Source organism: Atractosteus spatula, chromosome 23 (genome assembly GCF_055471065.1).
Source record: "Atractosteus spatula isolate fAtrSpa1 chromosome 23, fAtrSpa1.hap1, whole genome shotgun sequence".
Classification (NCBI taxonomy): Eukaryota; Metazoa; Chordata; class Actinopteri; order Semionotiformes; family Lepisosteidae; genus Atractosteus; species Atractosteus spatula.
The window spans coordinates 11,665,243-11,693,180 of NC_142728.1; the positions used below are offsets into that span (position 1 = coordinate 11,665,243).

The 27,938-nt window shown below is 35.8% G+C and overlaps 1 protein-coding gene across 2 annotated transcripts; it reads left to right on the forward strand.

The window, feature by feature from the left end:
- Window positions 1-23: 23 nt before the first annotated feature.
- Window positions 24-27,938, forward strand: olfm1b (olfactomedin 1b). Of its 2 annotated transcripts, none has more exons than XM_088940212.1 (6): window positions 24-474; window positions 14,944-15,093; window positions 17,069-17,224; window positions 19,449-19,668; window positions 24,123-24,229; window positions 26,347-27,938. In XM_088940212.1, the coding sequence occupies exons 1-6, from the start codon at window positions 400-402 to the stop codon at window positions 27,019-27,021; spliced, it is 1,383 nt and encodes a 460-aa protein (XP_088796338.1). In that variant the 5' UTR covers window positions 24-399; the 3' UTR covers window positions 27,022-27,938. The 2 variants fall into 2 exon arrangements, with proteins under 2 accessions (XP_088796338.1, XP_088796337.1); XM_088940211.1 differs by lacking the exon at window positions 24-474 and adding an exon at window positions 10,874-11,423.

The following is a 27,938-nucleotide window of genomic DNA, read 5'->3' on the forward strand; positions in this document are numbered from 1 at the left end:
CCACGCCTGTTTGATGTCATATCCTGTTTCAGAACCGTGGCTAGCTCCTGCTTTCTCAATTTTTTCCTCTTGCTTCTCTGTCAGCCCCCCTTTCCGAAGCAAACTTTTGGCAATAGAAGAATAATCATTTCGTGCTCCATTGAATTATCTTCTTTGCAAATGTCTAGCATACGGAGAAGCAGCCATTAAAGAGGAAGAAAAAGATACTCACACAGAGAAACTGGGATACAATAAATATGCAAAGTGACGGCTTCGCGAGCCAGAATTCTTGCTTTCCTTTATTTTGGTGCTGAAGGCTGCACAGAAGACTGCAACAAGAAACAGTGTCTGTCGAAAGGAGAAGAAAATAGTGTGGGGAAAAGAAAGATCTGCATGTGAAAGCGCTGGTCCTGGCATCGGATGCAAGAAATGCAGACCGCAAGCAAGCTTTTGAGTCTTATCCTTCTCATCTTGATGGGCACAGAACTCACCCAAGTAGGTTCACAAACGCCATTTTCCACCATTTAAAGCTATACAAACCTTGATTAGCTTAATATACGAAAGCTAAATCCGTCTAACGCTAAACCACTGGGAAGAATTAGTTTTATTTTGCACTAAAGCAGATGAATCTACTAGGATTATATCCCGACAATGTGCACATTACAGTCTGCAGACCGGAGGACGACGGGATGGTAGTATTGTCGCTACGATAGCACTTGCCTTTACAAAGATAGGCAAATAATTTTTTTTCAAAAGATACAATTTTTTATTTATCTGTTGAAGGGGGTGCTCGTAGGATAGTGGGTGGAAGTTGAATCGAACCAAGCAGCAACCATGTTAGACCTTCTGAAGTTTGAAGAAGGTCAAAATAAAAAGGGTACAATTATACTTAATAGGTAAGAATGGCAGCTCATATAATGGGTCGTTAAGGCTATTTATATGGTTAATTTTAAATAATCTTTGATGGGTGTAAAAACTCTCAGAGAATGATCAATGTTTTGTTTTTACAACAAATGTATGGTTATAGCTTGTTATAAAAGCCAGGTCTTGCATGAAATAGGTATTTAGAAAGCAATTGTATACAAATCAATAGTATTCGTTGCTGTTTCAGTATGTGTATATGCATTTATTATACGAAATATTATTGTACGTATTAAATTTGAGTTATTATTCATGTAATTACTTGAAGCATTGAGAATGGTAGTTAGTATCCTAACATAGCGTGAATTATTTTAGTACACGGCAGACCAAGTACTGTGGACTATATAATGATTCGTCTGCCATTGTGTTCTGAATTTTATAACAAATGTTTTATCTTTCCTGTGTATACCCCTGCTTATGTCGTTCAGCTTTAAATAGAGCCAAACGTTTCTACCAGATTGGATCTATGGTATTGCTTAATTGCTTACCTTATTTACAAGAAGAATGCGTAGCTTTTACCTTATTCATTTTCGGTACATTCTGTAAAAAAGATGAGCAAAGACCAAATTCTTACCTTAAGGTTGCCGTAGCTAATACTTCTTCTCCGCCCCTCTTTGAATTGCTTTAAATATGCATACCATGAGTTGACGGGGAAAAAAATATTGCTTTCGTCCGTAATGGAGCGATTTAGTTAACATGCAAAGTGAGGGTGCTGTTCAGCAAGGACTCAGGTTCAGCTGGCATTTGACATGTACTGTATGGTATTGTAAGTGACACTTGTCAAAAAAACCTGCTCGGCAGCATGCTGGATTAAACAAAGGTTATCCGTTTTTGTGTGGAATTACCGTAGAAAATTGAGCGCAAGCAACTCCGCAATACTGGAACTGCTGTGCAGCTTTTAGGTAAACTGTATTTGTCAAATAAGAAAAATAATGGAATTACTACATATTTGTAGTCTTGCGTAACGTTCTCTAACTGAAAACATGCAAAACTACTGTATGTTACAAGTCAGTGAATTATAAAAATCAGGCTTCAGTCCTTGTCAAAAGGAGCCACCAATTTAAAAGTCTAGTTCAGGAACTTGTGTAGTTTTAGCCCGACTGATTTTGTTACAGCAGCCTACTGTACCTAAGGGTTTGAATGTACTGTAGCAACCGCAGAGCGGGCAGTAACCGGGAAAGAACCGAGAAAGAAACAGATATCGTGTAAAAACACTGAAACTTGACTTTCCTGATTAAACGTTCAGAATAAAACAGTTTCTGTATTTCTGTAAGTTTCTTTACACTTGTAATTAGTTCATTTAATTGAAATTGGAAACTAATACTTTATAGTTACTATAAAATAAATGGTCCTGTAAATTTGGGATTACAGAGCGAATCTTGTGACGGCGGCATCAGTAATTTTCAGTATTTTTCATACATGGACAAAATAATTACCTTATAATTTGCCCGAATACAGTCACAAAAATATCACTTTATTTTTATTTAATTGAATGTTTTTTGTCTCTTTCAACCCTAGTATAGTTTCACACATTTACTCCTTTCAATGTGTCAAATACTGCACTAATTGAAGATAAAAACGGTCCAGTAGCGGATTCAGAGAATAGACATTACATAATCCTATGTAACCAAAACAGCAACACTTCAGATAAAAGAAATCAAAGAATGCCAGTGAATTATTTAAATTAATTAATAATTACTTAGGCTCATTATTTACGTCACCATATCACAAGTCTCGGTGCACTGAAATGCCCTAGGGTGCAATGCAAAATGCATCTGAATATAATCAGCAGCCACCTCACATTCTGTTTTTATCTATTATAAAGAATATTTTAGAATTTAATCTTATTGTATCTAAGAAATAGATTGTTGATATATTGTTACATTTTAAAGGAATGAAGAACTTCTAAATATTTAATTTTGTCTCAACATCTCAACAATCTTGACAGCACATTCATATTGCTTTCATTAAATTAAAAGCTCTTCATGAGGCTGTATTCACATGTATTTGTGAATCTAGGTTATTTAAAACTTTCCATACAAACATCCTTCAGTAGTACAAATGTTAGGATATTTTGCTTTTTTCAAAATGATTTAAAGCTACACAAGAATATGAAGCCATTACATGTAATTTGTTGTTGATTAGATGTATTTCAAATCATAACAAGCAGTTCTTTATGTATAATACTCAATAAAAACTGCAATCTATCCTTCCACACAATACACAGATAAAACTGGTGGCATTTAAATTGCCCTTGTGGTACAGCTGTATATTGACATTGAAATGTATAGATATCCGCAGGCTTGTGGAGTTTCCAATAAGCTGGGTTATACAGAAAAACTCATTTCCTAATGGGAATTTTTTAGAGTTATAGAGATCTGCTGTCAAATACCCCTACAGTAACAGTTCTTATCTTTAATGCAAGTATTTCAGATGGCTGAAAAATATACCATTGTTGTGAATACAAATAGATTCTGTATCATGTAATTTTTCCAGTATAAAAGTTTATTTCATTGGTCATAGAATAAAACAAAAAATGGCCACTTATATAAAGTTGTCATACAGTACATCTTACTTGGTAACCTCTGAATGAATAAGCCTATGTACATTGCTGAGTTAATTCCAAATATATGTGTTCAAAGAAAAGTTACTGTATAAAATGTCACAGACGTACAGTATACAGTATATTTGGTTTATAGGTAAAACAGTCTACAACATAGTGTCTCAACACTAGATATTTACAACATATAATAATAATAATTGCTTACACTTATATAGAGCTTTTCTGGACACTCCACTCAAAGCGCTTTACAGGTAATGGGGATCCCCTCCAGCACCACCAATGTGCAGCCCCCCCTGGATGATGCCACGGCAGCCATAGTGCGCCAGAACGCTCACCACACACCAGCTCTCAGTGGGGAGGAGAGCAGAGTGATGAAGCCAATTCATAGATGGGGATTATTAGGAGGCCATGATTGGTAAGGGCCAATGGGAAACTTGGCCAGGACGCCGGGGTTACACCCCTACTCTTTTCAAGAAACGCCCTGGGATTTTTAACGACTACAGAGAGTCAGGACCTCGGTTTTACGTCTCACCCGAAGGACGGCGCCTATTTACAGTATAGTGTCCCCATCACTATACTGGGGCATTAGGACCCACATGGACCGCAGGGTGAGTGCCCCCTGCTGGCCCCACTAACACCTCTTCCAGCAGCAACCTTAGTTTTTCCCAGGAGGTCTCCAATCCAGGTACTGACCAGGCTCACACCTGTTTAGCTTCAGGGGGTTGCCAGTTGTGAGCTGCAGAGTGATATGGCTGCTGGCCATATCTTTTTGAAAGAATGTGCTGTTTCTGTTTTTTTAATCAAATTGAAAAGTATTTAATCCAAAATCTATAGTGTTTTTTATCTCCTCCCAAAGAGTGAATTAACTACAAGAATACATTGTTTTGTAACATTCACATTTCACTGTAAAGTAGTGTTGTGCAACAACTCTGTATTATTACACTATAAACCTTAAAATGGCTGTGTTGATACTAGCATTTAGGCATTTATTTGACTTCGATCAAAAAAAAACACTCTGTCCTTATCTGTTGATTAACTTGCATTTAGTCACGGTAACCCCTGTAACCCCTGAGAAGGGCATGCATTATTTGACTTAATCTCAATTACAATGTGTAAACTGAAAGCAGCAATATTAAGCATATACTGTATACTGTAACTAACAGAACTGATATACTGAATTTTTGCATGTATAGTAGACAAATTACACTGTGGATTAGATGTTTGGTTGCGAATAAGTATCATCATCGTCTAAAAAAAAATCTATATCTTCTTAATTAATTCCTAGCCAGTCTGCTTCACAGTTTACTTAAGTTTAATTCTTACAACATAACTTTACTGCTTAAAGTACTTTGGTTGACCAGGGTTTGTGTTTTTAGATATTAACTCAAAAGTCAAAATAAATAGTATAGCATGTTTTTAATAGACTATATTGGTATCAAAATATTCAAATAGATTAATTTAGAGATGATTAAAAAAACATGAATGTGTAAGACTAATTAGAACTGTACATTTCTTTACATGTATATTACTGGACACCCATAGCAAATTGTTGCCCTAAATGATATGGTTTATATTTTTGCAAATTCATTAATTCATTGAACATTGTTTCAAAACAACTGCCAAACTAAAAAAAACAGAAAATAATTTAAAGAATTTAATGCAGAAGTAAGGCAGAGACATGACTTTCTTCTCCCAGTAGACCACATTAAAGTTAAGGATTTAAAAGGAGGGATCAATCTTAGACATCCTCATTAAAGGACAGTTGAAAATAATAGGAGTAATATGTGGAATTTGTAATTTTTTTCAGCCACCCATTTATTTCTTGTTTGAAACGTTTCATTTAGCTGACCTACTTAAAACAGAAAATTGTGAAAGCAGATTTACCTAACATTGATGGAAACAGTACTGCATCATAATTAGAGTTAATATGAATTAATATTAATTTAAGTGAAAAATAAAGTATTTTTTGCTGTACTGTTGTAAAATTGAAAACTCCTGTAAGTGGCTACATAAATCTTCACAGGAAAAAATGCATTTACAGTTTTCTTTGACACCATTGTTTTACTGAAGAAATACTTTTTACAAGCCCCAGAATATTTTGAAATATTCTTTTCTCCTCTGCTAAACCTTTTGTTATTTGGTGGCTTTGAGACTGTCGGATTCTGATAGATTTACTGCTGATTCACATTACAATTAGCAGTAAATCTGTCAGAATCTGAAGTACTGGCACCCATTATTTGGTGTCTTAATAGTAACTGCATTATACTCACTGCTTATAATGAAACTTAAGCTCTTTGTGCTTTTTATATCAGATTTAATGAGCCACCCTTTTTAGGGGAAGGCCAAAAAACTTTCATGAACATGAATATGTACAGTATATGTTCATTACGTGGTACTGAATACACAATTAGTTCATATTAGTGTTACTCTTAAAATACTCTCAATATATTTAAAAAGATGTAAAAACCTTTCAGTGGTGCAATGATGCCATTTCTTTCAAATTAATTCCTCAGTCTGAAATCCTGATGGATTTCCATAAAAGTACTGTAGCGCACCGGGGTTCACATGGGTATGCGCCCTCGCTGCTGCCACCTCAGGTCGGCCCCCCACCGTCAGGGACTCAGCGAAGGGCTATCCCACCCCACTTCTTACACCAATGTAATGCTCCGGGGTTCACGTGGGTATGCGCCCTCGCTGCTGCCGCCTCAGGTCGGCCCCCCATTGTCGGGGACTCAAACCCGGGCCTCTGGCGTCACTCAACAGGGACCCAGCCACTTGAGCTAAAGGGAAATCTTCCGTCAGCCGGACGGCTGCAGTCCCTGCTATTCACAGGGAAGGGCAGTGATGTCACCGCGCTGGTAAGCCAGCTCAAACAACCTGCAATGGTGGCCGTACACGTTACACTCTCCACCGCTTAATTCACCGTCCTCGGCGAAGGGCTATCCCACCCCGCTTCTGACACCAATGTAATGCTCCAGGGTTCACGTGGGTATGCACCCTCACCGCTGCCGCCTCAGGTCAGCCCCCCACCATCCGGGACTCGAACCCAGGCCTCTGGCGTCACTCAACTGGGACCCAGCCAGTTGAGCTAAAGGGAAATCTTTCATCAGCGCGACGGCTGCGGTCCCTGCTATTCACAGGGAAGGGTGGTGACGTCACCGCGCTGGTAAGCCGGCTCGAAAAACCTGCAATGGTGGCCGTATGCGATACAGTACCTAATACTGTTTCTTACAGTCTTCAGTAGCAATTCTCATTCATTTGTGTAATCTCTTTATGCAAGAGAATTGTCTGAAATCACTGAAAACAAATTATCTCTAATAAGTACATTGTTGGCAGAATAAATAGATGATTTCTATTCCAGATATTAATATCATCATAACTGGTAGAAAACCAGAGGTATGTGGAGATTCCAAAAATTTCAGTGAAGTTTAAATCCCCTGTCTCAAAGTCATTAACACTGTTATTCCATAAGTAACAAAAAGAAGTTAAATAATGTACAGAATCTCAAGTATTTTATCATCACTTTCATATACAGTATGACAGGCTCCCTACAATTAACTTATTTTTTACAGGTCCACTTTTAAAATACTTCCCATCATCACAAAAAATTATGTACCTCGAGGGTAAATTCTATGTTTTTATTTTTTTACAGCAAAGAAATATATATATATATGAATTAAGATTATTTGGTATCAGTTTCATAACAAAGACAGTTATACCTCTGTGTAATTCTTCGGGCTTTGTGCTGTTTGTTTCAATGGGATCTGAGGAGAGGTGTTTAAAAATTTAACACCCCGTGCTCTGTCATTAATCAAATGCAGACAGGTAGGTATTTATCAAATAATTTTACTCTGATGTGCAAATTAAATTGTTAATTTACAGCAAAATCAGTCTGCATTTGACAAAATAATAAATAATAGTCATGGGTCATTTGATGTTTTTGGCAGCACAAGGATTTTATTAAGGTGCATCTGAAAGCAAGAGCACTTAAAGGCTTTGGCTACTGTCATTTGAAATCAAGGCTGATGAAATCCTGGCTGCCCTGTGATTACAGGGATTTGGGGAAAATAGATTTAGTTTTGTTGCAGAGCAGTAATGAAGACTCAACCTGACTCTTTAATTAGAGGTACTGTTGAATTGCTGCAGTGATTTAATATTTACAAAACTTGTGCTACTTATCAAAGGTTTGTCACATTTTTCTCCCATTCCTTATAATACAGAAAAGAATAAAAGGAGGTAGGTTATAATGAACACTACAAATATATACTTCTGCATATTTCACAAAAAAATGGTAACAGGACAAACAATACACCTTATCCTGTTCTACAGCTCTACCAGTCAAGTGGAGGTATTCCTTTACTAAAACACTTTTTCTACTTTCTCATTACGAAAAACACTTTTTTGTCTTCACTATCAGAATTTTGCTTTAAATTAAAATAGACAAATCAGGTTTTATTCCATTTTATTCCTTTATTTTCCTTCATTGTGTAGTCTTGTCTGGAGTTTTTGTATATTTTCTCCAAGTGCTCTGGTTTCTTCTCATCTCCCAGTGATGTGCAGGTTTCTTCTGAATGGCTACTCTGCATTGTTCTTTTCTCCATTACCCTTTAATAGACACATTCCATTTAAGGAGAGAGTAGATGTTTGCTCTCAATCCCACTCTGCAGTCTATGCTTTTTGGAGAGATTCACGGTAACAACAGTCTTCACAAGGATACGAGGCTTTCTAATGATGGGTGTAGCCTTCTCATTTTCTGAAAAAAGCCATTTTATAATAATGTACACATAAAGACTATTTCTTTCTTGTATATATGTGTGTTTATAAAGGAAAACGCAAATTCCAGAGTGGGATGCAATGTCACTTTTTGTTGTTGTTGTTGTTAAGCCCCATAATCAATATGATTGTTCTGCCTTTCAGCTTCTTATTGAAATTGTGGAATTCCTTCATGAAATGCAAACAAATAATCTTAGTCATTGAGGAGTGTGCTCTAATGTTTTAATGTAACTCAAGACTTTTCTTTCCTGTTAAAACTAACCAGCAAAAGTGTTCAGTCATTATTGAACTTAAGGACTGCATTCAAGTCAGGGTGTTTTCTCCATCTTACTTACAGGACCAGGGTGTTTTTCATTTATTTAATATATTCTAATTTTGAGAATTATTGAACATATAGAGTATCAACAGCTCCATGGCCTTGGAAGGTCATATCCATTCAAGAACTAGACTTTATTAGATCTATCTATACTAGACATTCAAGAACTAGACTATAACTAGATATCTGAGCAGGACAAAAACTCATAATCTTGAATGTACAGCTCAATCTAAAAAATATGAAAACTGTCTATTTACAGAACAGTAGAGACCCTAAAACCACATAGGGGTGTTAAACACTAAGTAGGACAACTAATACAATGTTAGTTTTACTGGAAATTTTAGTTCTGAGAATTTATTAAACATTACTTTTCAGGAACTCCTCAGAATGTCCCAATTCTGTTACAGGGCTTGATTTTCATTTAATCTACAAGAACATAAAAAATACTTGAAGCTTAGTGATATATTATTGGCCCAATGATAAATGCAGGATTACTTGTATGATTTTACTTTCTTATAAAAAGGAACTTTTGTGTTAGGAATAAAAATGTCTTGGTAAAGAAATAACAATCAAATGATATGCTATTAGATGCCTAAGGGATAGAAGAAATAATTGTACATAAATAGATAATATAATGTGACCTACTTTTTTAGTTTCTGCTGAATACAGTCTAGTGTATGTACTGTACTCATTTTTCTTTTATTAAAGGCAGTATAGCCAGTACCCAGTAATATCTCAGATATTATTGTTACTTTCCATGCTACAATGTGGAGCCTAGGATTTTGGAGCCCTGGTTCCATAAAGTGTATGATATAAAAAATTTAGCAGAATATGTTATACCTAAAAACGCAAATTATTGGATTACAAAATGACAGGATGCATGAGTTTGATTAAATGTAATAAAATTGACCACAAAGAGGTATGTTGAACAATGCGAATGTCCATTTTTACATTTTCGCCAAAAGAAACTTATAATGCATTTATATCGTTGAAATTGTTGAGTTATGGCGCCTACAGTGTCAGGAGATCTAGATCTTTACTGTAACTGGGATATTTGTTTTATCGAATTCCTGGTGGCCAATGTCACCATCCTCGTTTTAGAAATATTCTGTTGGTGGTTTTGTGTAAGTAGATGTACAATAACATTAAACAGTGTTCATAATGTTTAATTTATACTACATTTGTATTTACATTGTGCTCGAGCATGAGGTCGATACGATGGAAATAGTGACTTCGGTTTGGCTGGCTTGCATTGAATAATTCGAATAGGCATAACACCAAACAAATAACCCGAACTCTTTGAATATTAATTATTTCATTAGTCGATAAACAAAAACTCTATATATGTAGATATGTTCTCTTTTGTTAAAGTGTTGCACAGTAACAGCAAAGATACATATGCTGAAATACACATACACGTACCTACAACAAATTTTGTAAAGAGCAGTTTTCCGTACAAGAATAACACAAAGCAAGAACAAAACTTTAATGCAGATCAAAATCAATTCAAATACACGAAGTTTAAAGAAACGCAGAATGTAGACCATCAACCTGAATTGTTTGTTTCAAGTACAGTTCATGTTAGGATATGGGACAGACAACAGTCAGAGAATTCTTCTGCAATAACCTCAGTTTGCTACAAGGGGGCGACGGAATCCTTCCATTTCAAATGTCTACAAATTATTGCATAATAAGTCCTCTACCGCAGCGAAGCAGAGAAACAGATCACAAAGGTTCGGTATTAAGGTGGTAATTTATTACCTGTCGCCACAGCAATTCCATACATTAAAATAATCGGCCACTTTCAAAATACCAGAAGCAGATTTGAAGGTTGTAAATTTTGTAAGTACAAAGGAAAATAATCTGTAACGCATTTTCTCATTTTAAAGACGTGATTGATACATAAATAGAACGTAACAGAGATTCTGTCAAATCTTTATGACTCGAATTTAGTGTTTATTTGGTGAAGAAAATATTTTAGCGTTCAAACGTACTTTACTGCTACAGTAGAGACGGCGAAAATATAGGTGCATTTTGAAGAGGTTATGCTATTGCACTGAGCAGTTCAATTTCTAAAGGTGGATGAAATGTGGTTTTCACTTGGAGTAATTAAACGCTTAGCATCTAGAAACTAACAAAGCACTACAACGTGGGCATGCGTGCTCTTTGTAATTCACAGGAGAGGGATCCAAGGCAATAAAATCCAATTTAAAAGCACAGGCAGCAGCTCCCCAGTGGCAACAGGAGGGCGTCTCATAAGCAAACCAAACCTGACATCACATTGCGCTCCGTTACATAGATCCTCCTTACCTCCTCCCCCTTATCCATTTCGAACAGCCTGTAGTCACTTTCACACTTTCTCAACAGCGTATTAGACAGGGGCGGATCAAGGGTTTAATTGAAAAGAAAGGGCTAGCGTGAGAGCTTTTAGACCAGTGCAGGGAAAGGAGGGAAGGAAGATACTCAGCTATATTTCTGTTTAATCAGTAGCGGTGGTGCAGACAGCATCTCAGTGTTACCTCAATAACAGAGCACTAGTGCTGCTCTTCGAAAAGACAGAAAAACCTCCTTCGCATCATTGATCAACGATGTCCAAGGCAAGAACGTCCACGCCAGGCACACGGGTGTTGCACCAAGCGTTTACAGGCAGGATGGATTGCCAACAGTGTTTTTCGCTGGAATGTTTAGAATGAAGGTTTTTGTGAGACGTACAAAGCAGAGATGTCGGTGCCTTTACTCAAAATTGGGGTTGTGCTCAGCACCATGGCAATGATCACCAACTGGATGTCGCAGACCCTGCCATCCCTGGTTGGGCTCAATACCACCAAGCTAACGGCAGCGCCAGGGGGAAGCTTGGACCGAAGCACAGGAGTAAGTCAGGCATTAGCTAATTGTAATAAGTATAGATTGAGTATTTGCATGCCGCCTTCCACTCACAAAAATGCACGATTTAATTAAATTACAACGGCGCATGTGTAATAATAAAAGACGCTGAGCGGAAGAGAAAAACATTTTAAACTTTTTTTGTTCTTTTGCACGACCCGTTTCACAGTAACTTTAATGCAATGTGCAGGAGGATTTAACAAAATAGCAAATAATTTTTTTTCCCTATCGTAGTCCTCTTTAATCAATGGAAAGGGAATCCATATACATCAATTCGAGCGAACACTGAGATTTAGTAGGATTTCCAAGAGCTTTTGTTCAGTCATCTGTCATTTCAGCTTTCTCGTAGCTTGCTTGCACCGCGGTGTGCTGCAGTTTCAGTCTGCAGCGCACCGTAGACCCGCGCTGTAGTTGTAAGAAGGGCACAGAAAGGGCACCTACTCGTAAAGATTGATTGCGTTATAAGAGAGGCTGAGCAAGGGCACATTAAACCACAGGGTTTCAGCTTGCAAGATGTAAAGACGCCGCTCTTCTTTTTCATAATATAGTCCGTTTTGAGTTAATTGTATGAATTTTTGTATTTCATATTACACACTATCTCAAAAATCTATCAAGAACTCTGCACACTTCCCTAGGGAAATTTAGTGAACGTTTTGCGCTGCTGCAAAATGTTTTTTAGAAGCTGTGGATTCCATTTATTAACCAGTGTATTTCACAGATATTTCACTTTCGTAATGTTTAATGCTTAAGAGTCACTTAATCAGATAACTCTTTTTTAACAGATGCCGAGTGCACCAATTTACATATAAAATGTGAACCGTTCAAAAATCACAATTATGTATTTCCTTAGTGAGTAATCAAAACACGCAATAACGGAATCTCTAAAATGGACCGAGGTGGATTAAACACTATAGTCCCCATTCAATTTTTTGTGTAACTTTCTTCAAATTGCGTGTTGTGCTGTGTTAAATTTGCCATTACCTTGTACGACATCATTTTGTAAGACACCCATCGTCGTCCACTTACTTTTTAACTCCTTGCATCGACTGAACCATTAATACAGATTAAATCGGCGATCAACAATTTATTTAGAACACTTAATACTCTAATCTGTAATTTTGCCTCAGGAACAATTGAGGTTCCGTTACTGTAAATCTGCTGTCAGTATTCTGGAAAGCAGTTGATCCACGGGCATATTTTCATTCACTTAGTGCTAATTTCTCTACTAGTCATTGACTTTCGATTTAAAGGAAGCAACAAAATCAACATAGTTATGCTTTCACTAATGCCTTATGTGCATAGCACTATTCTGAGGACATTATAGAGGGATGTGCTTTTGATTTAAAAAAAGAATTCCCTTTTTAAAGAAAACAGAAGAAATATTTAAAACTTAAAATTAGTCTATCAAAAGGCATTGAAACATATTTACTTAGAATATTTTTGACAAGAACTTCAGTCATAGTCTACAGATGCCTATTGTTGTTGAATAAATTTGGTATATAATACTATTGTATTAAGGTTCCTTCAGTATGTCTGTCTTTCCTCCAAGGCAAATAAAAGCCTCACAATTTCATTTTGTCTAACCAATCTTTTTCAGTCAGTAAATTACATGTACTGTAATTACATGTCCTGTAATACAACAGATCAGATTTTTTTAATGGTTTGTACTAAAGTTGTGTATTTGTAGTTCTGTGGCATCATCATTTTTATATAATGATAAAAAAGGGAATGTTGATGCTATTATAGAGATACTGTAAAAGGTGCCTAAAACTCAACTACTTATGACAGAAATTCTTAAAAAGCATATATAGAAATATGAAAGATCAATAAATGTTTTCATGTCCATTGTCCTTCATTTCATTGATTCACCTTAAATTCAATCCCTGTCTATGCTTTCATTACTGCAAAATCCCTTGATATATATTCTAAATCAAGCTTTGATGTGTCAGGATGTAGTTGTAACATTACATCATCTTCTTTGTTAACAGAATCATTTCTGTGCAATATACACGTATGGGTTTCTGCTCTCATTAAAACTGTTTTATCCACTAAGCCATCCATTAGGGCTCAATGCAAAATCAAAAACAGGATCAATGATTGTCCGATGATTTAAGGCATAAATGTGTGTTTCTGCTGAAACAATAGGTCTGTTCCCTCCAGGTGCACACCCTATATTCACTCCCTCGTGTCAAAGAATACCACTGATGTTTTCAGCACTGTCTGAAACTAGCTTTACACAATAATCGTAAATATGTTCTCAGATCTTAAGTTTTAATTATTTTATTTTTTATTTAGTTTGGGATTTTATGAAGAAACGTGTAAAAGATGTTCATATGGCATTTCTTGCTTAAATCATATACAGTATATTGATCTTCTTTAAAGTTCATTTGCTTATGAATACGAAAAAAATGAAATTATGAAAAAATGACAAAAAAGATGAAAGAATACATCTGATTACATTTTAATTGATTCTGTCAGAGTGGCAGTGAATTGAACTCTAAAAAGATCCATCTGTATGGATCATAAAAAAATAATTTCTATAGGCATGTATTCCCCTGGAATACAGTACTGTTTATTCTGTTGTGTAAATGTTAGCTAAGATAAATGGTACCTGTAAGTGTCCCAGTATATTAGAAAACTACAGTCTTAACACGAAGAGAATTTACTCTGTTGTAGTTGATTATCAGGGGTCAGGGCTGCCATACCTGGGGTGGAGCAGTGGCTCTGTGGCTAAGGATCTGTGCCTGTGGCTGAGAGGTTGCTGGTTCAAATCCCAAAGACAGCAGAGGAATCCTGCTCTGTAGGATTAAGCAAGGCCCTTAACCCCAACTGCTCCAGGGGTGCTGTACAATGGCTGACCCTGTGCTCTGACCCCAAGCTTCTCTCTCTCTGCCTGTGTGTCTCATGGAGAGCAAGTTGGGGTATGCAAAAAGAAAAATTCCTAATGCAAGAAGTTGTATTTGGCTAACAAAGTGATCTTATCTTATACAATGGAGCTCAAGCCTCCAGATGTTTTTTTACATATTATATACTGTAGATGATCTTCTCCTAAAAGTTATGTAAGTATATTTAAAGAATAAATGGTCTTGTAGTTTAGGTTTAAACAGTCCAAACAGAGGGCTGCAATTGAACCATATTTTCAGTGTACATCTTTATGAAATGTAGCACAAAATTAACCAAAATCAAAAGTTTATGGAGGCAGAGAAGGTGTAAGAAAAGCTTGCCACTCACTGTAACCGATGAGTTACATTTACTACCATGAAACTTACTAAATAAATGTTGTTTATCCTGACCATCCTCTTCATTTCTTGTTTTTTTCTTATGCTTATTCTACTTCCCTTTTACCCCCCGTTAACTCCTTTGATGTTTTTGTTTGCTTTCCTGCTTTGTCTTTCTATTTCCTTTACTATCTTTCATTTCTCTGTACTGATGAACACCATTCCATGCCCTCACCTGTGGTACCACCCACCCCTGTCTCCCCCTCCCTCCGTGGGACATTTATCACTAGGTGCTGCCAGCCAATCCAGAGGAGTCCTGGCAGGTGTACAGCTCAGCGCAGGACAGCGAGGGAAGATGTATCTGTACAGTGGTAGCGCCACAGCAAACGATGTGTTCCCGTGACGCCAGGACCAAGCAGCTGAGACAGCTCCTGGAGAAAGTAACCAAGCCAACCTCCATACTGCATCCCATGGGGGGTTGAGGGGGGAGGGTGGTTGCATGTAATAGGTCCCCTTGAAAGTAACCAGTTTGCTTAAGCAGGCATTGATAGCATTTATTGTGCATCTATCCAACTTCTATCGATAATACTATAGCCACCAATGACCTCATTTGAAGCCTGATCATGTTTACAAGGACTCTCGGTCATTTCTAGACACTTGAGGTTAATGTGTTTTTGTGTCTTGGAGCTGCAAAAAGACAAAGAAGTTATTAAGGGAAATGTCTGTTTCCTATTTTTCTTTCGCTCTCTTCAGGAAAGGGTCCTATTGAATGAAAAAATAACAGGTTTTTGTGTGACATTTCTCTTCTCTTCATTCTTTATATTAACTCCAATGGAAAGCTGTGAGATTGAGGCAATAATTTCACACAACTGGATTTGCAACTGAAATACATTATACGATATATACTTGAATTTCCCCTTACATATAACATATCTCTGTGTACTGTGCAAAGTGTTTTGGTAAAAATTATGAATATGGTTTATATTGACAGGATGACTTAAAAGGAATAAAAAAGTCCATTCTCTGGCCCTTCAACAAGACTGTATATCTGAGAGATTAATTTATATACAATGTCTCACCATAAGAAATCAAGCCAGTTTCAAATTATGTTTCAAGTAGCAAATATAATTTAGTAGAATAAAGTAGTCAGCATATTTTGGTATGTAAATTTGAATAAAAAATAATGTTGGTGTGAATTTCACTTAGCTAGTATTAATAAAACATTTTAACAGCTGTCAGACAAATGGATTAAAACAACATCTACGATAGTTTAATCTTTCTTACATCCGATTTTGTTATTATACTAAGAAAATATGAAAATATGATGAACTGGAACATCAGCTTCATTTTGATTGAATCTGTGGTGATAAGGATCACTCTTTTTTTTCAATTATATTTTTCACTGTTTCATTTGCTAGTAATTATTCAGCTCAGTGCAGCAAGTGACAAAATACCATAATATTTTTTTTAGATTCTATTTTTCTCTGTAGCTAAACTATTTATTAAAGTACATATGTTTTGAGAAGTTTTTACATAGAATTACGTTACTCCCTTCGGTAACCAGCAAATAAAATTCTAAAGAATATCTAAAATGCCCCCCCAAAATAGATATGTTGCTGTTCTATTTGTTCAAGAACTCTGTGCACAATGAACACAGTAGAACTTGATACAAACTCAGCTGCAGTAGTATATTTTACAAATACTCCGATACAAGTCCTAAAGTGTTAGACTTACTTCATAATTATGCTGTAGTTACAAAATAATACATACAGAGTATGTACATTTCAATTATTTTTAGTAAATATTAATTCATTTTTTAATTTACCATACTTAATATTATAGATATCAAGTATGATTCTCGACAGTTTAGACTTTAGGTTAGTTAATGAGCAGAACAAGAAAGACCTTGTAGTGAATAACAGAAAATGACATGTGGCAGCATTTTAGAAATTCACCATATTGTTCTTCCTAATGGCCAAAAAGTGCCTTCAGAATATAGCAACCCCTGATTTGTTTCCCTTTTCCAAATACTAGAAAAAAAGCTTCATCATAGCTTGGACAGGCTAGAAACATTAATAAACATGGCAAATAATGAACTGAGTGTAAAGAAAAAGTCTAAAAAAATAGAAAAGAGGTGTAAAGAGAAGAGTAAAGAGGTGCAGAATGACAACATTTAAAACTAGAAGTAAGTCAGACATGAAATATAACTACACTGATGTAGCTGACATATGACAAATCTTTTAAATAAAAGCATGACTCAGGTAAAATAAGGTAGAAATGTAGTTCAGCTAGATTATGGCTTTAAAAGAAATACAGTATGCAAAGCAAGTGCATTTAGTGTTCCAAATGCATGCATTTCTCTGACATTATCAATGCACTTGCATTCTTACAGTAGCTTCTGTTTGTGCTTTCAAGGTGCAAAACATGACACAGTCCATTGAGGTCCTGGACCGGCGGACCCAGAGGGATCTACAGTATGTAGAAAAAATGGAGACACAGATACGAGGCTTAGAAACGAAGTTTAGGCAGGTGGAGGAGAGTCACAAGCAGAACCTCGCCAAGCAATACAAGGTATGTGATCCCTTGTAACCTCTCCCTGCACTTTTTTAACGTCTTTCACTAATAAGCAATGCCAGTGAGCCAGTGTGCATGAAATGGCATTTATTATGAAATGTCCATCCAGCATAGCACTCTGTCACATAAAAAAACTAGAATACAAAAAAAAGAATAAAAATGCTGGCACATACCTGATCAGATTGCAGCTTTTTTGCAATTAAGGGGTTATATACTCCTGTACTAAGTTTTAAAATCAATATGCAGCTTTTATGGAATGCTCCTGTCCCACTATTAAGTCCCATTTGTCTTAATAAACAGTGTATAGTTTAAGAGTGTCGTTTACATATTTAAAATAAGACTATGACAAATAAAGAGCATTTAAAAATGCATTGCTCTTTCCAGGTTTTCATATGTACTGTGCTATAACTAAAATGGTCATGCCCCCCTTACAAAACATTATTATATTTTAAAATGATTTGCAACAACATATCAAAATCCTCTTGGGCACGGCAATGAGTATGATTTAGAGTACTGTAGTTTTGGCAGCACTACAGGACTTTTTCATATGGGAATCATACTGTAATTAGGAGATGTAATAGTTGCAAATATAACATTCTCCTAGTGCCTTACAGGTCTTTTGTATGTGCAAGTTTTTTAATCCTAAGAGGGAACCCCTGTTTCAATCAATTCTAAAGAAATTTGGCTGGGATGTTCAGTAGATACTACTGTTACATAGCACTGGAAAAAAAACCAAACAAAAGTCTGTAACTCCAAAGTTTAAAGTTACTTTGGTGTGCCCTACAGTCTTTTTTGCTTTTGAAAGAACATACCTAGATGTTGTAGACCTTTACATTTTGAGTGTAAAGGCATCTGAGGTTATCTTTATGATTTTAGACAAATGTTCACCAAATGGTGACATTTTCATCCTTGTAGAGCTTTGTAAAATTCCCTCATACACCCAATTTCAGAAGTCACTTCTTCTGGTATGGGTTGTGATAACCACAGGCTGCAAGATGGGACAGAGAGAGCATGACTGCTCTCAACCTGGATGAAACTGAATTACTCTCGTAGAGCATTGAAAAAACACCCAACATTTAACTATAAAGACTTTCTGCTTCTTGCCATACCAAATGCTCCTGTCCTATGTCATCCCAAAACATGAATTTACAACAAATAACTCTGATCTGATAAAAGAAATTACAGAAATGTATTTTTCTAGGTGATGTAATATGATGGCTTATAATTGGCTATTTAATGTTCAAATTGCATGAGAGCTTGATAATATTGAAATGTGCAAAAACAGTAGTTCTTTAACTTCATGTAACTTTTTTGCGCTCACAAAATATGGTTTTAAAAGTCATTGTAAAAACATGATGCTTAATAAAAAATGACAGGATTCTGTTAAGAAGTTAATAGAAATTTCCTATGGTGCAGCCATGTTCTTTGGAGTTAATGTCCATTCTCTAATTACATAATAAGACAACAGAATCTTTATGATTTTTTGCACATTTCAAGTCAATATTTAAACTGTATGTATGGTTTTATATGCATGTTGTAAGCTGCAATCCTTATGTTGATGGTATGACACAATGTCAACAGATATACATTTCTGGGAATGTACTGGCATTTACTGTACAGTATATGTTTATTAGACAGGTTAGTGAGCTAGATCCTTCAACAGTATCTCATTTTCTTGCTTGCAGGGCTAACTTTAAGAAATTTTATCAATGCTGCAGTGACTGAAGATGCAGGTCAATCCATTGTAACCATGAACTGGGCCACAGAATTTTTGCACCATGCAATTTATTTCAAATTAGCACCTTTAACACTAAGGAACCTGACCACAACTGAGCTCTTCCTGCATGCAATTGTAGAACCATTCCATTAATAATTTTTATCTTTTTTAATTTAATTTTTTATTTAAATCTTTGTCAATGCATATTTGATTACTAAAGAAAATCAAAGAAAAAAAACTTTGTTGTATGTGATTTGAAGCATGTAACCCTAAGATGTTGCATTTTAAAATATGATAAATAAAGAGCTTTCCCAATTGTTTTTGGTGTACTGAAGACTGTTTAATACTGCTTGTTATTTATAATACAATATCTGGTCTTAAAGTTTCCCCAGAGTGTTAGGCACACTGCATTCACCTTAGGGAGACAGACAGGAATAGGGCAAGGCAGGGTGTTGTAGATTTTTGCACGCATGACACTGAACCAAGCTTATTTTAACCTTTCAGGCAATAAAAGCGAAAATGGAGGAACTTAGGCCTTTGATACCAGTGTTGGAGGAGTACAAAGCCGATGCAAAATTGGTATTGCAATTTAAAGAGGAAGTCCAGAATCTGACGTCAGTTCTAAACGAACTTCAGGAGGAGATTGGAGCCTATGACTACGAGGAGCTTCAGAACAGAGTGTCAAATCTTGAAGAAAGGCTCCGTGCATGCATGCAAAAATTAGGTAGGCTCAGAGTACACAATAACACATTGGCCACTCAAAGGGTGAGTGGATTGTCTGCAGCTAACACTGCTCAGGAGGACAGATGCCTGTTAAACACTATAGAGCTACATGTTTTAACTATATTACAAAGTAAATATGGTTGAATTATGCAAAGTTACTGAGACATACTTACTAATGTGTTGCTTCCACTCATCTGCTGCAAAATATACGGTTTAACACATTTGCAATATTCTTTCTATAAAATACGATACAATGGATATTGTCATTGTAATCTGCCATTAATGTATGTACATATATTTTATTAGCTGCACTTCTCACTTCAAGGTTTTGGTTAGATCCTGAAAACAAACAACAAACTGTTAACTGTTACCAAAATATTTGAAATGATATACTCCTTAATATAGTTATGTTGACTCTTTGTTTAGTATGAAACAAATACATGAGAGGATTGCAGGTATGAATTATAAATTCTGCTCCATAAGCAATGAACCAAAAACAGAAAAATACACAGAAATTCTATTTTCTATGTGTTACATGTGAAATTAAATATGTAATTACTATAATCTTCATAAGGAGAAGTGCGATTTTAACTCAAGGATTTTAGATGTAATTACAATTAATGCTCACCCAGTGTCATTGTTTGCATGCAACAAATATGTTACGTATAAGATAATGTTTGAAATAGCATGTTGTGTATTTTTATAATAATTTGTTTTAAGATGGATGGCATCATTTTTTAGATTTTTGCTCAGATTTACAGATTTAAAACAGAGTAGCTGTTCGTTTGACAGGTGTGTCCTCAAGCTTCTTTATTTTTACTTTAGTAGGCAGACAGAAAAATTATCTCATTAATATCTCATTTTATAAGGTGCCAAGTTTTCACTCACCTGGGACTGTTCTAGTCATAATTAATGAGCATGCCTTTTCTCTCAGTGAGAAAGCAGAAACCCTCCAGAGGCACTGCAAATGAGGCAAGGACCAAGGTCTGCCTTTTTTAGAGTCCCAGATCAATATCTTGTCATTCTGAGATATTGCATTTTCTTCTACTTATATAATACACAAGAAATACTCTATAAAATTAAAATGTATGGTCTTGAAAACCTGAATCCATACACAGAATATTCTCTGCAAAGATAAATAAAGTGATGCATACTGTATAACATATAATATTAGATCAGACAGACAAAAAGGTTATGCTTTGCAGGGGTAGTTCATATTTGAGCAGCTCGTTCATTTATTTTATCTTCAGTTTTCCCACTGGCTGTGCCTTATATGAGCACAAGCAGTATAGATGTCTAGATCTTATATTTTGACAGGAATAAATATCCAGAAAGAAAATTTTAATAAAGAGCCATGTTGATGAAAGACCACTACTTTACTCTTTGATTACAGACAGATTGCTAAGCACAGAAGGAGCAGTTTTCTGGGGAAAAAAGTTCACTTGTGTGACCCACATTTTTATCATAGATGAAGTAAGCGATCAACATCTGAACTTTAGGAACCAGTCGTTGAGTGAAAAAAAAAGTAACAGGACAAATGCCTGTTCATTTCCTGGTCTGGGAAATAGAATCATATGGCATTGACTGATGGAACAGAGATGCACTTTTAAGCAACACATTCTTACAATTGTGCACATACTTTGTCTTTGTATCAGTCTTAGTTTTGCTCTCTCTGACATTCAGCATCTTAAAATCTAAAAATACATAACAATTACAGCTTTATTCCATGCTGAAAAGAAAAGAAAGGAAACACAATGTTTCGGCTGTGGAGCCTTCTTCAGGTGTGAGAACACCTGAAGAAGGCTCCACGGCTGAAACGTTGTGTTTCCTTTCTTTTCTTTTCAGGATGGAATAAACCCATTACCTGTTCCTTTGCAGCCTATGCATGCTGACACAGCTACCTACTTGAACAATTACAGCTTTTCAGTTTTAACCCGACAGCTGCTGGTTAGACATCCTTTTGTGATCAGTGCATTTTACATACTGATATTCCATAGAATTTGAATAACTAAAATAATTGGTCCTAAAATTTTTTTTATTAGAATTATCTGAATAATCTGAACACCACCCCTGATAAAGGGTTATTAGGTATGAAAGAAATATTGATGCAAATGTAAGGCTATATTAGACTTGTACTCACACTTGTGCTGCTACTTCATATAGAGTTGTAGAAATACAGTAGCAAGATTACCACATGTGATATCCTTATTCTGCATTTTCCTCACAATATGCAATTCGACTGGGTTGCTGACAGGCTTTTGATCAAGACAGAAGGTGTACAGTATATGCACTATGTAAAATCTTATCCTTCTGTAGCATGCATGGACTATCTTGAGTTACAGTAAAAAGAATCAAAAGCACCAATATTAAAAGTCATGACAATTAGACTTAAAAAATGTTCTGTGAATGATGTTTTTACCAGTAGCAGTAAAACCCTTATCTGTGGATAGGTTGACTTGGCAGCCCAGTTGAAAACTAATCATAATTTAATTTTAAGTCCATCACAGTTTATAATTATGCCAAAGTAAATATTATCAAATATCACCAAACTGGTAATTAATAATCATTTATAATTATTTATGTGACCATGGACAGTGCAAACATTTTTTAGGTTCTCTCTAATTCTAATTTTTATTTTAAAAAATACTTTGGTGTTGATAGCCTTTCTTAAAACAAGAACAAAGAAATGGAAGGCATTTAGTGGTGAGGAGAGAAAAACACATTAAACTGGGACTGAGAATCTTTAGCACATGCATAACTGCCTTTTACAAAGTCTCATCAGTATCAAACATTCTTCAAGGCAGAATACAGAGAGGCAGACAGTCCTTACAACAATAATGCTGTGCAGAGTAGTGGGTCGAGTTGCTCCATGGCACAGGGGCTTTGAAGAGATTGTGATTCACTTGACGTCTATCTGAGGATTACAAACTTGAGACAAAAACAGTTAGAATGTTAGACTGATATGGCTGACGGAGACGTGCTCCAGAGAGTGTAAGGACAGGGCAAGAAAATGTTTTCAAGAAAGCAAAGCTATTGAGAGAAACGAAAATGTTAAATTGAGCTATTACAGTTTATGACAGATTTCCCTTGCAGTTAAAAGATGCTAACAGATATGTTAAGCAACATTAAGAAAACACAAGATATAGAAATATTTTTTTCGGTCCACACTGCAGTGTACAGTATACTGTAAATTATGTCAATTGTAATTTTGGCTGCATTTGATCACAGATTCTGACAGGCAGAGCATGTTTGGCCAGCATTAGTTTTACTTAATAGCAGTAATACCAGGCTTTTGGTGCTTGAACAATTAACTATTCACTTAATTATGGTCTCAAAGAAAAAAGGTTGTTTTGGGGTTAATTCAACATTTTATATGAGATTAATATAATCTTCATCATATTATCATACTTCTGTTTTTTTAAGAGCAGGTTAAGATATGTTTAACTGTGTAGCAATTAACGTGTAATCTCAAATATTTTTTATATCTCAGTATTAACATCTCGGTGTTATGTATTTATAACATAAGTATTACTATGGAATCTGTATGAAAATGTAAGTTTTATTTTTATAAGAAATGCAAGAGGTAGCCGTTGCACTAAAAAAACAAATATTGTTTATTTTTCCATTTGAAAAAATGGTCAATCATTACCACAGCTGCCTCTGCTAATAGTAAACTACAGTGTACTGTTGATATAGACATAGCTTAGACTTGTGAAATGTGACAAAAGGAAAATAAAACACACATAGAAGGAGACTCTATCCCTATAAAATCACAGCATGGAATTGGGCAGTTTAAATAAGGCCCTGACAATCATTCCAAACACTCCATCCGTTCTGCATGAACACGTCTGCTTAGAACTGCTGTGTTAACTGCTCTCAAAATCTGGACAGGTTTCCTGACAAGTGTGAGAGCTTCTTTCATGTCCGTTCTCTACCTAATGCTGAATTACATGTATTCCCAAATGCTTTCCTAACTTGTTTTTTTAAATGTGTTTTTTTAAAGTATATATACAGTATAAAACACACACACAATTACACTAACACTGCCATCAGCTATTATTTGTAAGAGAATTTGTAAGAGACAAAACACACAAAGAAAGCAGGTACAGTACAGTACAGGTGTATTCCTATGGATAGTGTATTATCCACCTATCCAGCTATTATCTAGCTATCAAACCTATTACAATTTAACAATTTAGAAATGCCAAATGAAAAAGGATATTTCTGAGAAGGCAATTTAATCATTTTTTGTTTCTTGATCTTAAGGAAAGTAACTAAATATTTTAGACACTGTATAATTAAACCTTTAATTAATGCTGTATGTTATAATCGTAATGGCCAAATAAAAACAATCTGGGAAAATACTGTAGATTAGTAGACAAATGGATGTGCAATGTATATTATGTTCAAAATGCCTTTGTAAAAGCAAGATAAAATTTTGTTTCATACTTGCAGCTTGCGGCAAATTGACAGGAATAAGCGAACCTGTTACTATAAGAGCATCTGGATCAAGATTTGGTTCTTGGATGACTGACCCCTTGGCACCGGAGGGTGATAATAGGGTAAGTTTTGTTGGTAGTGTGAGTGTTCAAGCAACATGTTTCTGCTCATAGTTTCTCTCTCATGCATTTTAAACAGCCTAAACAGACTTATTAGACTGAGACACTACATCAGCAAACCGTTATACTGTAAATAGACTTTGTACTTTGTTCCAAGGGAGTTCAGTGAGTGAAATATTCTGTATTTTTACTGATGAGAAAACAAAAAGCAAAAATATCACCACTGTAGCACTGTTTGTAGTTATATCTCCCAGTTATCATATCAGCAAGATACGGATGAAATGAAATGGACACTGAAATGACGTTACAAAAATACATTAAAAATTAAAATTGCTGGAGTAAATCTGCTGTTATTACAGATATAAAAAAATCAAGTCTTTTAACAGCTTAAGGTATTTCCTATTAATGGGTAGTAGAATGTATATCACATAATCACATAACCAACCTACAGTATATGGATATAATACTGGGAGACTAATTTGTATTTGATTATTTTAAGTATCAGTAGAATATTGCTTGAATGAATATTATCCACAAATTAAGCATTCTGAATTTTCTAAGTAGGACTGTTTTATAATATCATTTTGAAGAGTGACTAATAAGTTAATTCCATTGGGATGTATCTAAAAATCAAATTACTAATGTATTGTGACTTTATTACTTACACAGAAAAAACAGAGCAAAAAATACAACTCAAATACAATTCAGTATACAGTATATTTTGTTTTTTAAATGCATTTAAATACTATAAATTCCAAAAAGAACAGAAAGCTAATGTTTTTCAAATAAATCATTGATAGCGTTAGTGCCAAATCAGTGTCTGACTAAAGAGGAATGTTACAAATGGCCTGTCTAAATGGAGTTAAATAGACAGATGGACATAAAAGCGCTAAATTTCTGAGTGGTCAGTCAATCAGGCAAGAGAGTTTCAGTTGCCAGTGACAGAGACCACCACATAGAAAAAAATAGATGTAGGACTCTGCAGTTCATATTCTGGCTTCAAAGGAAGCTCTTCAGAAGAAGTTATGGTTTCAAATTAAATCCTTAGCTTAGTGAGAACCTTCTGTAAAACCTGCAACATGAAGGTCTGAAGCAGGCACGTGTGCTTCTCATTAAAGTGGAGGAAGCTGTTTGGATTATTCTTGGCGCACAGAGCCAATTTTGATTTCTCTGTTCATCCCACTGCATTAGCAGGGCAGCTCATAACAAATTATTCCTCCAATCTGAGCCACTCCAATCTCACAAGAAAACCAAACATAAATCTTTAATTTCCTTTCATGTGCTCAGTGCTTTTTGAAAGCAGGCTCAAGTTTTCCCAGAGCAATGCATGAGCAGAGATACAGTGTAAAAGACACTGTAGGAAATACAAAAGGGGAAAAGGTTCAGAATTATTTGGATAAAAACCACTCCCAATCCAGTTACTAGGATAGCAGAGCTTTTTCAGATCTGTAAACCACTATTACTGTACATACAGTATGTTTTATGGTGGTTATGGTAGAACTCAAGTCCCAGAAAGCAGCCCTCATGATGCTTTACTTGGTTGTATATGGGCACCACACTCCCCAAAACCAGTGTCAATCCCATCTGTGGCTCCAACAGAAAGCTATTGGAAAAGTGAAAGCCAGCAAAAATGCAACAATTTGTATAAAGGGGTAATTAATTTGCTTAAATTGTGCCGCAAATACATTATTCATTCTCTTAAGGGGTTTCTGACTTCATCAGCAGCAGATCAATTACAGTACAACCAAAACCACAAGCAGTGAAGGCTTTCATGTTGAGAAAAACTTAGGGACACCAACAATACACATAGGAATATTAAACTACAGATAGACCCTTGGTCCCTTCTTTATTTAATTGCCTGGAAATGTGCTTCAACAATTAGCAACAAAAATGTACTTTTGTATTTCTGGTGCTGTAAAGACTGAAGATTTTAATGTTTCAGGACATTTATTTGGAAAAGAAAAAAACTGTTTACAATTTGAGAAGCAAATGTACCCATATACTGATTTTATCTGCACAACAATACACCTCATTAATATACTGTACTGTAGGACAGAAAACAACTGTAAAAATAAAATATCAAGCCTCTGGTTAGGTGTAAAATGCTTTGTCCCTTGCAGGTTTGGTACATGGATGGGTACCACAACAATCGCTTTGTGAGGGAGTACAAATCTATGGCAGATTTCATGACCTCAGACAATTTTACTTCTCACCGCCTGCCTCATCCTTGGTCTGGAACAGGCCAGGTGGTCTACAATGGCTCCATCTACTTCAACAAATTTCAGAGCCACATCATTATCAAGTTTGACTTCAAGACCTCCTCCATCAGCAAGTCACGTCAGCTGGACTATGCCGGTTACAACAACATGTATCATTACGCCTGGGGAGGCCACTCAGACATTGATCTCATGGTGGATGAGGGGGGATTGTGGGCTGTTTATGCCACCAATCAGAATGCCGGAAACATTGTGATCAGCAAACTGGACCCCAATACTCTTCAGATTCTGAAGAGCTGGACAACCAACCACCCCAAGAGGAGTGCTGGAGAAGCTTTTATGATTTGTGGTACGCTGTATGTCACCAATGGTTACTCTGGAGGAACAAAGGTGTACTATGCCTTTCACACCAACTCCTCCACCTATGAGTATATTGATATCCCTTTCCAAAACAAATACTCTCATATCTCCATGCTGGACTACAATCCCAAGGACAGAGCCCTGTATGCATGGAACAACGGACACCAAGTTCTCTACAATGTCACCTTGTTCCATGTCATCAGGTCTGATGAGCTGTAGTCATATCCAAAGACCTTCCTTACATCAAATGATGCTAAATGTGGTGGAAACAAATACTGTAAAGGAGATAACAATAGTGACATCTATTTAGAAAACAAAATATAGTTAAGGACAGATGCCAAAAGGTCAAGCCTTTTTAAAAAAAAAATACTTATGAAATCAATTATTATGACTGTGTTTATGAAGCATTACCTCTACGTCTATCCTAGTGCTTTGTGCATAACCATGTAGGCCCATTATGAACTGGAATATCATGTTCAGAGATTGCAGAGGGAAGGGGCACCTGGATCTGCACTAAGAGGTAAACACAGTTAAGAACATTATCAATATCATTGCATTCTTTTTTGACAGCAAATAAAAACATCAACTAAAGAAATGAAGGCAATGACTGTTGGAAGCAAACTGTTAAGGACTACGTCTTTGCGTGTAATATGTGGATCTGTTTTTCTTACTTTCTTCTGCATGGGCATTTTATATCATCACAATCAACTCTTCTGGATGTACTTTACTACAGTATATGATGCTATAAAAGTTTAAGGGGGGCTAGTCTAGCATTGTATGGGGTAAACTTTCTTTTTCATTCCTTTGTTTATGTTTTTGTATCACATTACTGTTGGTGTTGATATAACTGTGCATATCTGTCTTTGTTAGGTTGGATTGTGCTGAAAGAACTATATTGCTCATATCTTTACTGTCTAGCAAAAATATCACAAGAGAACGTATCAAGTAATGTATCTATGAGGCAATGAATATGTATCCATTGGCTCATTTTTCTCATTGATTTCACGAAGTCTGCTGTTCTGTTGTTTCCTAACAAGAGATACTTGGTGGCATCTTTATCTGTTCAGCTTACATGAATCTGTATTGTACCTGCAATGAGGTAGTTTGTATTAATAAATGAAGGGTTTTTTGTTCCA